The sequence below is a fragment of the Cetorhinus maximus genome, unplaced genomic scaffold (assembly GCF_964194155.1).
Source record: "Cetorhinus maximus unplaced genomic scaffold, sCetMax3.hap1.1 HAP1_SCAFFOLD_694, whole genome shotgun sequence".
NCBI classification, from domain to species: Eukaryota; Metazoa; Chordata; class Chondrichthyes; order Lamniformes; family Cetorhinidae; genus Cetorhinus; species Cetorhinus maximus.
The window spans coordinates 18,579-36,604 of NW_027596636.1; the positions used below are offsets into that span (position 1 = coordinate 18,579).

An 18,026-nucleotide genomic window follows, 5' to 3' on the forward strand; every position below is an offset into this window, starting at 1 on the left:
TAGGGCGGGAAGTGGATGCTACAGTGCAAAAACCCGCCCTTGCAGCCAGCAGAACAAACCTCTTTTTTCACGCCACCGCACGTAGTACACTTCAGGGAAAATTACACCTTCTATTTCGGCTCCATGACCACCCACACTCTCTATTTCTCCCCCGTAATCACCCACACTCCCTGGGCGGAGTTTTCCACGCCCGCTGGCATCGGGCGTTTGGCGGCGTTAGTGGATAATACAGCGAGAAGGCCAAAAATCGATTTCACGACATTGTGAAACAAGTTTGCGATTGTCCGCTCAGCCTGTTGATGGCGGGCTGCGTTTCCTGCCATCAGACATCGGGAACCTCATTGTATTACATCTGCATATCGTTATAAGGCCAGCCCACCGGAATCATCCCCCCCTCCCCACTGCATCGTCCGCCCACATGGGTGGGAAAACACGCCAGTGCAGAACACGCCTTGACAACTGTGACATGCAGAAATTGGGACTTACTGCCAGGGCCTTGCTCACATTGCAGACACCCGAGGAGCCGAGGATGCTGGAGCCCAACAGCAACAGCGCACTGGAGGAACATCCATGGCATGCTGGGTGGATTCTCATGGACATGGCTCCGTTGTGAAGCAGCTCACAGAAGATGGAAAGTCACATTGAGGGTCTGCTCACGATGGATGATGGTCAATGGGGTGGAGAGGAAGGCCCAGCTGTGTTTGAGACAGTAAGATGTACCGAAGAGTGGGAGAGGAAGGTCTAGGATCGACTGGGAGAGGAAAAGGTGTCAGGATGGGGTGAGGTTGGGAGGGGGGGAATGAAGGTATCAGTGGGGGGAGGTTGGGAGGAGGGGAGGGAGTATGTGGGGAGGAGGGGGTAACAGCAGAAAAGATGGCAACTGGGGAGGTAGGTGTAAGGGGGTGGAAGGTGCAAAGGAAAGAGTTCGGAGGGGGGAAGGAGTGTGGAGAGGGGAGGGAGTAAGGCTAAAAGAAGAAGTAAGGGTGGAGGAAGGTGTCGGGAAGGGGAAAGGACTAAGGATGGCAGAAGAAATAAGGGTGTCTGAAGGAGTCATGAAGGGGAAAGGACTAAGCGGGGGTGGAGTCCAGGGGTGGGATAACCAAGGGCCAGGGTTGGGGGAGGGGAATGAGGTTCCAAGTAGGGAAGGGGTCCAGAGGAAGGGAATGTCCAGGTGAGCTTACAAGGGAGAGCTCTGATGAATCCATGACTGCCTCCTGGGAGTGAACTGAGGGTGGGTGTGATATGAGGGAATGTTGAGAATGACCGAGGGCAGAGTGAGGCGGGAGGGTGGAAGGGTGAGGGTTTGACGGTAGTGATAGAAGGGATGGTGAGGGTGGTTGGTTATGATTATGATTATGAGGGGCATGGACAGGGTGGATAGGGAGCAGCTGTTCCCCTTATTTGAAGGGTCAGACACAAGGGGGCATAAGTTCAAGGTGAGGGGCAGGAGGTTTATGGGGGATGTGAGGAAAAACTTTTTTACCCAGAGGGTGGTGACGGTCTGGAATGCGCTGTCTGGGAGGGTCGTGGAGGCGGGTTGCCTCATATCCTTTAAAAAGTACCTGGATGAGCACTTGGCACGTCATAACATTCAAGGCTATGGGATTAGGTAGGTAGGTCAGGTGTTTCTCACGTGTCGATGCAGAATTGATGGGCCGAAGGGCCTCTTCTGCACTGTGATTCTGTGATTCCGATTCTGGTGTGGACTCAGAGGCAGACACGGACCCTGGGGTGGGAAGGAGGTGGTCAGGGAGGTGAATGGGGGTGGGATTTTCGGGAAGGCAGGGAACATGCATGTTCACCAGGACATCCCCAAAGGAAAAGGGTTGTGGCTGGTATGTCATGGTGTGGAGGCAGAAGGCGATGTTAGTGGGGGGCAACAGTGATGGGGGAAGGGAAAAGATGGGGGAGCTGACGAAAAAGCGAATCAAGACCATGCTGCCTAAATCGCAAGTGAAATGACAGCCGTGGTGGGTGAGATTAGGTGCTGTATGGGAGTGTGATCAGTGGATGGGCGGAGATGCAGGTCAGCTCAGATGGACAACTGAAAGCGAACCCCAGCAGGCAGCGTTGAAAATGCTCAGGACATTGAGGTGAGTGTGGTACATGAAGGATCTGCGTGCGTGGGAGAGTGCTTGCACGAGACTCTGAAAGGCCCTGCCACACACACACTTCTCCCTTGAGAATCACTCGTGGGCCGGCTGCTCCCTCTGCGGTGACAGAGAACGAGGTTGAGGAACTCACAGCAAAGGGGACTCGAAGGGAGAGGACAGCCTCTGAGATTCCTGAGTGGATGACCCAGGGGTGTTCAGCTGCCGCTCCTCCTCCCTTTGGGTGTCCGAGGGCCCCGCCTGACTCCTTGAGGGGAAGGAGCACCTGGGGAACGTCGAGGTGCCCTGTTTCCCTCTCGTGTTGCCAATGCAGGAACTCACCCATGGCTCCCGCAATGGAGTACAGGCCCACACACATCTCCTCATTCTGCTGGACCAGGGTCTCCATGGCGTCCGCCATCCTCCCCATGGTGACTTCCATATATGCACATGTGGGCATCACTTCATCAGACAGCAGGCAGACGCACTCCTCTGACTCACCTGCTACCTTGTTGAGGGCTTCCAACAGCTGTGCATGATTCCACACCTTCTGCTGACTCTCCAGGGTGAGTTGGAAGGCCAAGTCCAGAGGCTCCTCATCTGACTTGGACCTCACAGATGCCTCTTCCTCAGCAGCCCTCCGAGTGCTGGGGAGCTCACACGAACCTGCCTCCTGCAACTACAGATGTGTCCGGGCAGTGACCACCAGACTGTGAATCCGAGCCTGCTGTAGATCTAGGTCCCACCAAGGTGTGTGTCTCTGCACTGGTGGAGGGTGTGGGTAAGTGCTGTGATGGGTCTTCCAGGCTGCTTATTTCCAGCTCTTCAATGGAGGAGGAGTCCTCTTGACTGTAGGTGAGTATGTGGATGGAGCTGAGGGACTGACTGGCTGAGGGTGTCAGTCACTTGGCAGAACTCCCTGTGAACCAAAGTAGCGATAATTAGTGCATGTCAGCAGAGTTAAAAGTAGGAGAGAGAGCACTCACGTTTGCGTTGAGAGAGGGATGATGTGGTGCAGGATCCTCACGAGCGTGTTCACTGCCCACCTCACCATCACTGCAGGCACGATCCATGTCCTCACCAGTCAGTGCAATGGCACACTCCTCAGACTGAGTGAGCGGCCTAATGTGGGCCACTCCACTTCCCGGCCTGGGACCTCTCCCTGCTGATGTGAGCAGGCTTCTCCTGCATGAAAACAGAGGGAGAGTGTGTGAGCAGGACACATGGCACAACGCGGAATGTTTGTGTGGTGAGTGGAGCCATGGGCGGGATGAGGACGTGAGCTTGAGAGGATACGAGCCTGATGGAGATGTGAGGGTGTGTGTGAGAGTTAGTGGTGTTGTCCTTTGAGGTGTGAGATCCCTGAAGATGTGTGATGGGTTTGTGAATGTCTGAGTTGAGAGTGATGAGAAGAGTGAGTTACTCTGGCAGAACAGATGAGACCATTCGTCCTGTAGTGGCACTGGGTGGCTGTCCTCTTTTCAGGGCATTGGCACTGACCACCGCTGCCATTGCCTCCCATGCTGGATTGGTGATGCAGATGCCCATCCTATGACTAGAGCAGGGGTAGAGGACATCACAGTGGGCCTCAACGGCTTTCAATAGGCATTCGAGGCACTCATCACTGAAGCAGGGGGTTGTAGTCTTTTTGCCTTTCGGAGCCATCCTGTCTTCCATGCAGGAGTCCTGAGCTGGAAACACTGAGAGGTATGCGTTGCTACACTTTAAATAAGGTGCCCAGCATGATGAAGCAGTGAGGTAATGGCGTGGCAGGCAAATGAGAGCCCACCCGCCATGGAAACTGCGTGTTTCCTGGGAGTGCATAATTAATGCGGCAGGTTTAGGATGATATGGCCTGAAAAGCCACCATTGTAGCCAGCGGGTATAACATCATTTTACCCACCCGCTACTGCATTTAGTGCAAATCTGGAACGATTCTGCCCTCTTTTTCTCCCCTGTAATCTCTCGCACTCTCTATTTCTCCCTCTTAATCACCCGCACTCTCTATTTCTGCCCCATAACCGCCCAATGTTGTAGGTGGCCAAGTTGTACTATTACTGATAGAGTTGACACTTCTTGGGTGGAAACATTAAGTTTACTTACAAAGTACTCAGCAGTAACTACACGTGTGCTTTCAGCTCCAACTCCATCTCTACACTGACTGCTGAGGTAGCCTGCGCTATTGGTTACTACAGCTCATGTGATCTTGCCTAACAAGTTCTTAAAGGTACATTACACAAAATGAAATCATAATTACTACATTCCTCCCCCTTCAACTTGGCTATACATATATTTACAAGTACATATTTTTCAAGACAACATAATATTTACACTGGGTAAGGAATTTACAAGTTCTTTTGGGTGGTTTCCTGGTACATGTGGAACATCACAGCTTCACAACTTCAGATTCTTTATCAGGAACCTCCTTTTCCGGAGTTACCTGAACATACAGGTGCTCCGGTGGGCACTTGCAGCTCTGTACCCTCAACTCTTATAGGCACATCAGACATGTCAGTCCTGGATTGAGTATCCTCAACAGGAAACGCAGATTCGGTCATGATTACTGGTGGAACCAAATCTTGATGATTTGACTCTCTTTTCCTTAAATGGTCCACATGTTTACGGATGATCCAGCCTTCCATCTCCATGTGGTAAGATAGACGTCCAGTCACCCCACTTTTTACACCCAGTAACCACTTTGGTCCTTCCTCGAAATTTTTCACGTATACCGGCTCTCCCAAGGTAAATTTCCTCTTGTGACTAAATAAATCTTGTCTAGTTTTCTGCCTTCCCTGGCTCCTTTCCACCTTGCCTTCTAAATGCAGCATTATTAAGCTCAATCTCGTCCTGAGACGACATATCAACAATAACTCTGCAGGTGTGGCATCTGTTGTTGAGTGAGGGGTAGTCCTGTAATGAAAAAGAAAGCGTGCTAGTTTGGCTGCCAAGGAATGACCAGTTCGTTTTTTCATAACTGTAGTGAACGTTTGAACCGCACTTTCGGCCAGTCCATTTGAGGAAGGGTGGTACAGTGCAGTTTTCACATGAGTGATACCGTTGAGCCTGATAAACCGTTGAAACTCAGTACTTGTAAATGCTGTACCATCATTGGAAATGACTGCTTCTGGTAGAGCGTGAATTGCAAATCTTTGACATAGTTTCCCAATTGTAGCAGCCCACTTTAGTGACTTCATCTCATATACGTCCAACCATTTTGAATGGGCATCGACAATGAGCAGAAACATTGTTCCCATGAAAGGTCCAACGTAGTCAATGTGTAACCGCACCCAGGGTCTACCTGGCCACTCCCATGGGTGTAACGGAGCTGTCACTGGCAAGTTTTGCAGTTGCTGACGTTGCACACAGTGCTTTACTAAACTCTCTATTTCACCATCCATCCCAGCCCACCACAGATAGTTACGTGCTATGGTCTTCATTCGGGATATTCCTGGATGCGAACTGTGTTGTTTAATTAAAAGTGGCTCCCTTCCCTTTGGAGGAACTATCACTCGTGCTCCCCATAATAAGATGCCATCCTGGCTGGTTATTTCATGTCTTCTGTTAAGGTACAGTTTCATTTCATCAGATACGGGCTCCTGTAACCAACCATGTAGCACTTGTTCTCGTACTTGAGGTAGGACTGGGTCCTGACTTCGACAGTCTCTGATCTGTTGAGCACATACTGGCGAGGAATCTAAGAAATTTAACAGTAGAACAAGTTCCTGTGGAACTGGAAATGCTCGTCACTTTCTTGTAAAGGCAAATGACTAAGGGTATCGGTGTTTGCGATTTGATTGGCAGGCCAATGCACGAAAGTGTATTCGTATACTGCCAGAATTAAAGCCCATCATTGTATTCTTGCTGAGGCTATGGCTGGTATAGCCCTGTCCTCACTAAACAATCCTAGCAATGGTTTGTGGTCTGAAACGATTATAAAATGGCAGCCGTGTACGTACTGGTGAAATTTCTTGACACCAGTGATGATTGATATGTAACCTGTTGGCTGTTCCGTGCCATCGTCCATCCGATGAGAGAGCACTGCTCCCGCTCTGTAGAGAGACATGTCACATGTAAGCACAAACTCTTTCGTCTGGTAATAATGCACTAATAGTTTGGGCAAGTGCAACAATTGCTTCACCATTATGAAAGCTTCTTTCTGGGGCGCCTCCCAAGACCAAAGTTGGTTCTTTTTAAGTAGAGAATGCTGGTGGTGGGGGGGGGGGGGGGGGGGGGGGGCACGGCAGCACTGTGGACAAATTGGGTAAGAACCACCCAAAGTAGTTGATCGTTCATAGGAATGATTTGAGTCCTGAGGGCGCTGTTTTGTGCAATGGAGCCTGTGTTATGTCTTTCACTTTCTCCTCAACTGGGTGGAGACCCTGTGAATCTACCCGGTGACTCAAATAGATTACCTCCCTCACTTGGAACGTGCACTTTTCTTTTATTAAACACGTTCAAGTTTGCAAAAAATGTTTTAAGATTTTAAGATTTAAGAATTGTTTCCACCTCTATTAAAATTATTCTACAATTTTGCTTTTTCTTTATTCTTCGGCTAGCCCGCTTCTCGGCGGAATCTCGCTTTGTCACGTCTCTTTCAGCTGAGGTTTCTCTCCCGATGTAGAGGACAATGCCATTTTGCGCACCCTGTATTGTGCTGACTGCGTTTTCCATGGCCAGTGCTATCTCTAGCACCTTCATGAAATCCAGATTCACTTCAGACAATAATATTTTCTGAATAGTGTCCTCTTTCATACTACACACTAAACGATCTCTGAGCATGTCGTTCAGAGTCGAACCAAACTCACAATGTTCCATTAACTGCTTCAAATTTGCCACGTAGCATGCAATTGTCTCACCCGGGGCTCTTTTTTGTGAATTAAACCTGAACCTCTAGATTGTGACTGAGGGACTGGGTTGAAAGCGACCCTTCACGAGGTCCACCGATTCATTGAAATTCTTCGAATCTGGGGCATTGAGTGCTGTCAAACTTCGAATCAAGCTATTGTTTTGCTCCCACAAATACTCAAGAACGTCGCTCGCCTCTTCTCTTCACCCGTAATCTCGTTCATTTGAAAAAAGAACATTAGGCATTCTATGTATTGAGATCAATTGTCTGTGGAAAGTTCAAAAAGATCAATTTCACCGAATTGTGGCATTTTGAGAGGGGGTAACTTCTTCAATTCTAACGGAGCTTGCTACTTACAATTACTGGGTGAGGTACAGTGCCAATTTTTTGATTTCTTGTGTTCAATCCTGTTTTATCCTCGTAGCCAGTTTGATATAGGGTGGCCGAGTTGTACTATTATTGTTAGATTTGATCTGCAGACACTTCTTGGGTGGAAACTTTTAAGTTTATTTACGATGTACTCAGCAGCAACTACATGTCTGCTTTCAACTCCAACTCTAACACTACACTGATTGCTGAGGTAGCCCGTGCTACTCTCCTATTGGTTACTAGAGATCATGTGACCTTGCCTAACAAATATTATTCTTAAAGGTACATTACACACTTAATAAAACCATAATCACCCACAGTCTCTATTTCTGCCCCATAATCACCCACATTCTCTATTTCTGCCCCATAATCACCCACACTCTCCCTTTCTATCCCATAACCACCCGCACTCTCCCTTTCTATCCCATAATCACCCACACTCTCCCTTTCTATCCCATAATCACCCACACTCTCCCTTTCTATCCCATAATCACCCACACCCTACATTTCTGGCCCGTAACCACCCGCACTCTCTATTTCTGCCCCGTAACCACCAGCATTCTCAATTTCTGCCCCATAACTGGCTGCACTCTCCCGTTCTGCCCCATAACCACCCACACTCTCTCTTTCTGCCCCATATCCACCCACACTCTCTCTTTCTGCCCCATAACCACCCACACTCTCTCTTTCTGGCCCATAACCACCCACACTCTCTCTTTCTGCCCCATAACCACCCACACTCTCTCTTTCTGGCCCATAACCACCCACACTCTCTCTTTCTGGCCCATATCCACCCGTACGCTCTATTTCTGGTCCGTAAACCCCCGCATGCTCTACTTCTGGCCCATATCCATCTGCACGCTCTATTTCTGGCCCGTAACCACCCGCACTCTTTCTTTCTGGGCTGTAACCACCTGTACTCTCTCTTTCTGGCCCGTAACTCCCCGCATCCTCTACATCTGGCCCGTAACCACCCGCACGCTCTATTTCTGGCCCGTAATCCCCCGCATGCTCTACTTCTGGCCTGTAATCACCCGCACGCTCTACTTCTGGCCCGTAATCACCCGCATGCTCTACATCTGGCCCATAACCACCCGCATGCTCTACTTCTGGCCTGTAATCACCCACACGCTCTACTTCTGGCCCGTAATCACCTGCATGCTCTACATCTGGCCCGTAATCACCCGCATGCTCTACATCTGGCTCGTAACTCCTCGCATGCTCTACTTCTGGCCTGTAATCACCCGCACGCTCTACTTCTGGCCCGTAACCACCTGCACGCTCTACTTCTGGCCCGTAACCACCCACACGCTCTACTTCTGGCCCATAACCACCTGCACTCTCTCTTTCTGGCCCATAACCACCCGCACCCTCTATTCCTACTGTATAATCACTCCATTAGATTTCTGGCCCGTAACCTCTCACACCTAGGCTGCCACCAGCCCAGCTTCTTATTTAGTCTCTCTTGACTCAATTCATGGTTTGTGGGTTGGTTAGGAAGTACATTAAAATAAAACCTTTATTCTGCAGTACACAATGTATGTTTATAGATATGGTGGAATAACTCAGGGCTATAATCTTAGAGCTGTTACAAACTCCTCTCATTCTCCAGATCTGAAGATTAGAATACTTCCTTGGATCTGTCCTCTTTCATTATGGATTGGCAAAGTGCCAAAACCTTGGGACTCAATTACCATTGTGTTGAAGTAAAGTGTGATCCACCCTGAGCTGAACGAATGGTCAGAATCGACAGTCCCCTTGAGACCTGTGAATAGTGATATCCTGTGTTAATGAGAACATGAAATGGTAGGAGTTGATGTTCCAATCTAAATGTGATCTATGATCATTTTATCACAACATACCCTGGCTGGTTTCCTAAAGAGACAGGATGTACAAAATGATGAAAGTTGTGGATGATTTGTGTTATGCGGCAATGTTTTTAGCTGACAGTTTTAGTTGCCACAATCTATGATATACAAGTGAGGTTTGATCTCTGCTCTCCACTCTTTGATGATTTCTACTAGGTTGGATCACTGGAGTTGGACTGAGTGACCCTAGGTAGGAAAGGCACATTTGGAGGCAGATGTCCTGCTGCTGATTACTAGCTAGCGATTCCTGTGGGAAAGTATCCTGTTTGGATGCAACTAGAAAGAACAAACAAACATTTATATAGCTCTTCACAACCTCAGGATGTCCCAAAGCATTTTGCCAACAAGTCCCAGTGAAGTCCTTTTGAAGTGGAGTCACTGTTGTAATGTAGGACATGCAGCAGGAAATTTGTGCACAGCAAGATCCAACAAACAGCAACGTGATAATGACCAGATCATTTGTTTTTCTAATGTTGATTGAGGGATAAATATTGGCCAAAACATTAAGGATAATCCCCCTGCCACTCTTTAAAAAAGTGCCATGGGATATTTTATACCCACCCGAGACAGCAGGCAGCATTCATCTGGAAAACAGCACCTTGGAAAGTGCAGCACTCTGTCAATACTGAACTGGAGTGTCAGCCTAGATTATGCCCAAGCTACCCTTGAACTAGAATAGGATTTGAGTGTACCCCACCCTAAACAATGATTGACCAGCTTCCGAACATTGCACCAGGGAACCAAAGTGCAGTTTTGTATTTTTAGGCTAGTTCGTGAAAGTCTGTTGATATTTAGGATGGAAACCCTGCTGCAGAAAAGAACGTGTGTAGGAGGGGGTCAGGATGGCAGGCGTGTGGATAGAAGTTTAAAAATACATTAGAAACGCTTTAGGCTTTCCTGATTAAAATCAGGCTGGAAAGAGGATGTTGTTGTTAGGGTTGCTGTGATATGGCCTAAAGGAAGTTTGTTTGATTAACAAGAACTGAGTTACTTGTCCTGCAGGTCAGTCCATCGCAGTGCCACTAAAACCCAACTTTAATTAGATTTGTCCACATCCAAAGATAGCTGAACCTTGGCCAAACCAAAATATTTGATGTTGGCTTGCAAATACACATCACAACAAGTTATTCCATAGGAACACATTTCCATTCCTGAAATTACACCTTGTTTGTCATTTGGTATTTTTAAACACCCTTTTGTTTCAGGGATGAGTTCAAATCTCGCCATGGCATTTGTTTTTAAGATGATTAAAGGATTTGGTAGTTTCTCTCCATCAACCCTATTTCCCTGGTGGGAGAGTCCAGAAGAACAAGGGTACATAACCTTAATGATAGATCATGCAGGGATGAAATCAGGAAGCATTTCTTCACACGAAGGAAAGTGGAAATCTCGAACCCTCTCCCCAAAAAACTGTTGTGATTAGGAGTCAATTTAAAATTTCAAGACTGAGATTGATAGATTTTTGTTAGACAGAAGAAAGACTTATATAGCACTTTTCACGACAGCTTGACATTTCAGACTTTATTTGTGAAGTGTAAGTGTGATGTAGGAAACACAGTGACCAATTTACACACAGAAAACTCCCACAAACAGCAATGTGATAATGACCAGATAATCTGTTTTGTGATGTTGATTGATGGATAAATATTGACCAGGACATCGGGGTGAACTCCCCTTCTCTTCTTTGAAATTGTGCCATGGTATCTCTTACAGATGGGGCCTCGGGTTAACAGTTCTCATCCAAAAAATGGCACCTCTGACAGTGCAGCACTCCCTCAGACCCGCACTGGATTCTCAGGCTTGATTTTCTGTGCTCATGTCCTCACTTGAGGTTTGAACCCAGAACCTGTGGCTCAGGCAAAGGAGCTACCAATTGAGCCACAGCTGACAGAGTTTTGGCAAGGGATATGGAACCAAGATAGGTAAATGAAGTTAAGATACAGATCAGCAATGGTCTAATAAAATGGCAAAGCAGGCTCAAGGGGCTGAATGGCCTCCTCGCCATTCCTTTGCTTTGGCTTGAGGGGTTAAATAGCCTCCTCCTGTTCCTCTGCCACAGGCTCGAGGGGCTGAATGGCCTCCTCGCCATTCCTTTGCTTTGGCTTGAGGGGTTAAATAGCCTCCTCCTGTTCCTCTGCCACAGGCTCGAGGGGCTGAATGACTTCCTGCTGTTCCTTTGCCACAGGCTCGAGGAGCTGAATGTCCTTTTGCTGTTTGCTCTTTCCCCTTCCTCCCACCTCTTTCCAAATTATGTTGATTGGCACTTTGTACTTTCATAATGGAAACCTGTCACAGGTTTTGTAATCATTCCTTGGAAACCTGTCACAGGGCTTGTAATCATTCCTTGGAACCCTGTCACAGGGCTTGTAATCATTCCTTGGAACCCTGTCACAGGGCTTGTAATCATTCCTTGGAACCCTGTCACAGGGCTTGTAATCATTCCTTGGGTATTTTTCATTTGTGTAAACATGGGCAGTGAAAGTCAAGATGATTAATTTGCTACAGTCGCATTAGCAGTGCCAAGTTGAGCCCAATTTCTGACTTATAATTTCTGCGCCAATCCATGACTAAGTTGAAATCATCTTGTAACATGCCTCTTATAACTGAACATATTTAGCCTGAAGGAATTTTGTTGAAGATTGTGACAATAATCTCTCTGCTTGATGATAATTTGATCCCCCCCGCCAGCTTCGCATTTCAAAGAACTTTTATCATTTGGAGAGTAGATTTGTGTGAATTTTGCATGAAAGTCAAATCTGATTTGCTCCATCCCTGATGCCTAACTTTATTGAGCCATACCCTCCTTGTAACACTTTTGTAATGTCATGTCTCACCTGTGGCTCAATGGATAGCACTATCCCACCCTGAGGAAGGAGGGTCCTACTTTTGAGACTTGAGCTATCAAGTCCTACTTTTGAGACTTGAGCACAAAATCAAGGCTGGCATTCCAGTTCAGTACTGAGGGGGTGCTGCATGGCCTGAGGGATCGTCTTTAAGTTGATGTTAAACTTCCCTCTCAGGTGAACGTAAATAAACCCATGACAGTATTTTGAACAAGAGCAGAGGAGCTCTCCCCAGTGTCCTGTCCAATACTTATCCCTCAACCCACGTCACTAAAAAAAAGTTTCCCTATGTTACAACAGTGACTGTTGTTACAAATACGAAGTTTATATGATTGTTATGTTTTGAGATTGTCTTTAATTTAAGGTAGTATATTTCTTCAAGTATATTAAAAGTAAAAGGACAGTAAAGGACACAATTGGTTGAAGATCAGAGTGGTCGTCTACGTGTGGAGCCTCACGAGATGGGGGAGATCTTAAACAGTTTTTTTGCATCAGTATTTACTCAGGAAACTGGCATAGTGTATAAGGAAGAAAGGGAAACAAGCAGTGGTGTCATGGAACATATAGAGATTAAAGAGGTGGAGGTGCTTGCTGCCTTACAGACAATAAAGGTAGATAAATCCCCTGGGCCTGACATGATATTCCCTCAGACCTTGCGGGAGACTAGTGTAGAAATTGCAGGGGCCCTGGCAGAAATATTTAAAATGTCCTTAGCCACAGGTGAGGTGCCGGAGGATTGGAGGGTAGCTCATGTTGTTCCGTTGTTTCAAAAAGGCTCCAAAAATAAACCAGGTAATTACAGGCCAGTGAGCCTGACATCAGTAGTAGGTAAATTATTGGAAGGTGCTCTGAGAGATCGGATATACAATTATTTGGACAGCCAAGGGCTGATTAAGCATAGTCAGCATGGCTTTGTGCGTGGTAGGTCGTGTTTAACGAACCTTGTAGAGTTTTTTGAGGCGGTTACCAAGAAAGTAGATGAAGGAAAGGCTGTGGATGTTGTCTACATGGACTTTAGTAAGGCCTTTGACAAGGTTCCACATGGGAGGTTAGTTCAGAAGGTTCAGACACTTGGTATCCATGGAGAAGTTGTAAACTGGATTCGAAATTGGCTGTGTGGGAGAAGACAGAGAGTGGTAGTGGACGATTGCTTCTCAGACTGGAGGTCTGTGACTAGTGGTGTGCCTCAGGGATCTGTGCTGGGACCATTGTTGTTTGTTGTCTATATCAATGATTTGGATGATAATGTGGTAAATTGGATCAGCAAATTTGCTGATGACACTAAGATTGGAGGCATTGTGGACATCGAGGAAGGCTTTCAAAGCTTGCAGAGGGATCTGGACCAACTGGAAAAATGGGCCAGAAAATGGCAGATGGAACTTAATGCAGAAAAGTGTGAGGTGTTGCATTTTGGAAGGACAAACCAAGGTAGGACATACACAGTAAATGGTAGGGCACTGAGGAGTGCGGAGGAACAAAGGGATCTGGGAGTTCAGATACATAATTCCCTGAAAGTGGCGTCACAGGTAGACAGGGTTGTAAAGAAAGCTTTTGGCGTACTGGCCTTCATAAATCAAAGTATTGAGTATAGGAGTTGGGATGTTATGGTGAGGTTGTATAAGACATTGGTGAGGCCAACTTTGGAGTATTGTGTGCAGTTCTGGTCGCCTAACTACAGGAAGGATATCAGTAAGATTGAAAGAGTGCAGAGAAGATTTACTAGGATGTTGCCGGGTCTTCAGGAGTTGAGTTAAAGGGAAAGATTAAACAGGTTAGGACTTTATTCCTTGGAGCGTAGAAAGATATGGGGAGATTTGATAGAAGTTTACAAAATTATGAGGGGTATAGAAAGAGTAAATGCGAGTAGGCTCTTTCCACTTAGATTAGGAGAGATAAACACAAGAGGACATGGCTTTCAGGTGAAAGGGGAAAGGTTTAGGGGGAACTTCTTCACTCAGAGAGTGGTGAGAGTGTGGAACGAGCTGCCATCTGACGTGGTAAATGTGGGCTCACTCTTAAGTTTTAAGAATAAATTGGATAGATACATGGATGGGAGAGGTCTGGAGGGTTATGGACTGGGTGCAGGTCAATGGGATTAGCGGAATAATATTTCGGCACAGACTAGAAGGGCCGAATGGCCTGTTTTCTGTGCTGTAGTGTTCTATGGTGCTATGGTTCTAGTATGGAGGAATGAAGGGGACCATGTGACCTCTGAATTCTGCCCAACAAGAAGCCTGGGTGACTTGGTTGCTACGGGGACAAGAGGGGCCTGAGTCAAGAGACTTCCTGAGAAGGTGCAAGATGTTCACACTTGTAGAAAATGGCAAGAGCATCTGTGCTAACTGTGGGTAGACTGTTAGTCTCCAAATCTCACAGGGAGGTGTTAGGAATGTCAGGTTTTAGAAATGGTTATACATTAAATTGTCAATTTAACTCCAATGTAGAATTGAGTTGGGGGCTTGAACAATAGCTAATTAGCATTTCTACCTGGATACAAAGCCCATGTCATAGTCATAGAGTAATAGAGGTCTACAGCACAGAAAAAGGCCTTTCAGCCCATCGAGTCTGCGCCGGTCAAACAAGTACCTAACTATTCAAATCCCATCTTCCAGCACTAGGCCCATAGCCTTGTATGCCATGGCATCGCAAGTGCGCATCCAAATACTTCTTAAATGTTATGAGGGTTTCTGCCTCTACCACCCTTTCAGGCAGTGGGTTCCAGATTCCCACCACCCTCTGGGTGAAAAAATTCTTCCTCACATCCCCTTTAAACCCCCTGCCCCTTAACTTAAATCTACGTCCCCTGGTTATTGACCCCTCCATCAAGGGGAAAAGTTCCTTCCTGTCTACCCTATCTATGCCTCTTATAATTTTAGACACCTCAATCATGACCCCCCCTCAATCTCCTCTGCTCCAGGGAAAATAACCCCAGTCTATCCAATCTCTCCACACAACTAAAACTCTCCAGCCCAGGCAACATCCTGGTAAATCTCCTCTGCACTTTCTCTCGTGCAATCACATTCTTCCTTTAATGCAGATTCCAGAACTGCACGCAATACTTTAGCTGTGGCCTAACCAACATTTTATACAGTTCCAGCATAACCTCCCTGCTCTTATATTCTGTGCCTCGGCTAATAAAGGCAAGCATCCCATATGCCTTCTTAACCACCTTATCTACCTGTCCTGCTACCTTAAGGGACCGGTGGACATGCACGCCAAGGTCCCTCTGATCCTCGGTACTTCCCAGGGTCCTACCATTCATCGTGTATTCCCGTGCCTTGTTTGTCCTGCCCCAGTGCATCACCTCACACTTATCGGGATTAAATTCCATTTGCCACTGATCAGCCCATCTGACCAGCCCGTCTATATCCTCCTGTAATCTAAGGCTATCCTCCTCACTATTTACCACCCCACCAATTTTCGTGTCATCCGCGAACTTACTGATCAACCCTCCTACATTCAAGTCTAAATCGTTTATATATACCATAAACAGCAAGGGACCCAACACCGATCCCTGTGGAACTCCACTGGACACAGGCATCCAATCACAAAAACACCCCTTGACCATCACCCTCTGCTTCCTGCCACTGAGCCAATTCTGGATCCAATTTGCCAAATTGCCTTGGATCCCATGGGCTCTTATCTTCATTATCAGTCTTCCATGTGGGACCTTATCAAAAGCCTTGTTGGAGTCCAAGTAGACTACGTCAAAAGCATTGTCCTCATCTACACACCTGGTCACCTCTTCGAAAAATTCAATCAAATTGGTCAGACATGACCTCCCCTTAACAAAACCTTGCTGACTGTCCTTGATTTATCCCTGCCTCTCCAAGTGTAGATTAATTCTGTCCTTCAGAATTGCTTCCAATAGTTTCCCCATCACTGAGGTTAGACTGACTGGCCTGTAGTTCCCTGATTTATCCCTTCCTCACTTCTTGAATAACGGTATCACATTGGCTGTCCTCCAGACCTCTGGCACCTCTCCTGTGGCCAGAGAGGTATTGAAAATTATTGCCAGCACCCCTGCTACCTGCTCCCTTGCCTCACTCAACAGCCTGGGATATATTTCATCCAGGCCTGGAGATTTATCTACTTTTAAGCCTGCACGACCACTCAGAACCTCCTCCCTATCTATGCTAATTTCTTAACTATTTCACAGTCCTTCTGCCTGTTTTCCATACCCACGTTGTCCCTCTCACTTGTGAACACCGGCACAAAGTATTCATTTAGAATCCTACCTATGTCTTCCGGCTCCACACACAAATTACCACTATGGTCTTTAATGGGCCCTACTCTTTCCCTAGTTATCCTCTTACTCTTAATGTACTTGTAAAATAACTTTGGGTTTTCCTTTATTTTACCTGCCATTGCTTTTTCATGCCCCTTTTTGCTCTCCTAATTTCCTTTTTAAGTTCCCCTCTACACATTCTATACTCCTCTAGGGCTTCCGCTGTTTTGAGCCCTCGGTATCTGTCGTAAGCCTCCCTTTTTCTCTTTATCCATTCCTGCATATCCCTGAACATCCAGGGTTCCCTGGATTTGTTGGTCCCACCCTTTATCTTTACTGGAATATGTTGGCCCTGTACTCTCCCTATTTCCTTCTTGAATGAGTCCCACTACTCTGACGCAGATTTACCTAAAAGTAGCTGCTCCCAGTCCACTCTGGCCAAATCATATCTGATCTTATTAAAATCAGCCTTCCCCCAATTTAGAACTCTGATTTCTGGCCCATCCTTGTACTTTTCCATAATAACCTTGAATCTAATGGAGTTATGATCACTATCTGCAAAATGGTCCCCTACTGATACCTCTACCACTTGCCCGGCTTCATTCCCTAAAATTAAGTCCAGGACTTGTAGGACTCTTGTAGGACCTTCTACGTACTGGCTTAAAAAGCTCTCCTGGATGCATTCTAAGAATTCCGCTCCCTCTAAACCTATCACACTATGACTAACCCAGTTAATGTTGGGGAAGTTGAAATCCTCCACTATTACGACCCTATTATTTTTACACTACTCTGAAATTTGCCTACATATCTGCTCTTCTATTTCTCTCTGACTGTTTGGGGGCCTATAGTACACTCCCAGCAACGTGATTGCTCCTTTTTTTTTAAATGCTACCCATATGGCTTCATTTGAGGAGCCTTCTAAGATGTCATCCCTCCTTACTGCTGTAATTGATTCCTTGATCAATGTTGCGATACCCCCTCCTCTTTTACCTCCTTCCCTGTCCCGCCTGAAGACCCTATATCCTGGAATATTGAGCTGCCAACCCTGCCCCTCTCTCAACCATGTCTCTGTGACAGCAATGATATCATACTTCCATGTGTTAATTTGTGCCCTCAACTCATCTGCTTTATTCATCAGACTCCTTGCATTAAAATAAATACCATCCAACCTTACCAAACTCCCTTGTGCCTTAACTGGCCTATAATCTCTATGCATTCCAGACTATGCATCTATGCATTTATATTCTGCCTTACACTACAACTATTGTTAAGGGGCCTATAAATTACTTCCACCAGTGTTTTCTGCACCTCGCTGTTTCTTAGCTCCATCCATACTGATTTTACATCTTGATTTTTGCAGCTAAGATCCCTTCTACACTGTCTCTACCCAACCTTATTGCCCTTATCCATTTTGCCTATCCCTTCCAAAATCTAAAATTCTAAAATAATGAAGTAATCTGGAATATCAAGTTCCCAACTTTGGTCACTCTGTCACCACATTTCTATAAAATCCATTAATTTATTATGTTATTAATCCGTCCTTTCTTTGAGGATGCTTTGTATATTCAGATATAGTGCCTTAACTTCTATTTTTTCCTAATGTTACCTTAGTCACTAATGCCCTAATATCTTTATTAAGCTCTCTATCCCTCCTGATCCATTTTGCTTATTTTTACCCAAATCTCTGCTTTGCAGCCTTGACTTTTCTCTTACATTTTGCCCTTCCCTGAATCCTCCCTCCACCTCATTAGTTTAAAGCCCTCTTTCTGCTGTGGTTATTTG

The 18,026-nt window shown here is 46.3% G+C and overlaps 1 protein-coding gene across 1 annotated transcript in view; it reads left to right on the forward strand.

Annotated features, from left to right (window-relative positions):
* Nucleotides 1-658: 658 nt before the first annotated feature.
* The window catches only part of LOC144674543 (papilin-like), a 163,118-nt gene continuing 145,750 nt past the window's right edge, over nucleotides 659-18,026 (forward strand). The window contains exon 1 of the mRNA XM_078535844.1: nucleotides 659-709. Within this exon, the coding sequence (XP_078391970.1) occupies nucleotides 659-709 (51 nt within the window). The remainder of the gene's footprint in view (nucleotides 710-18,026) is intronic.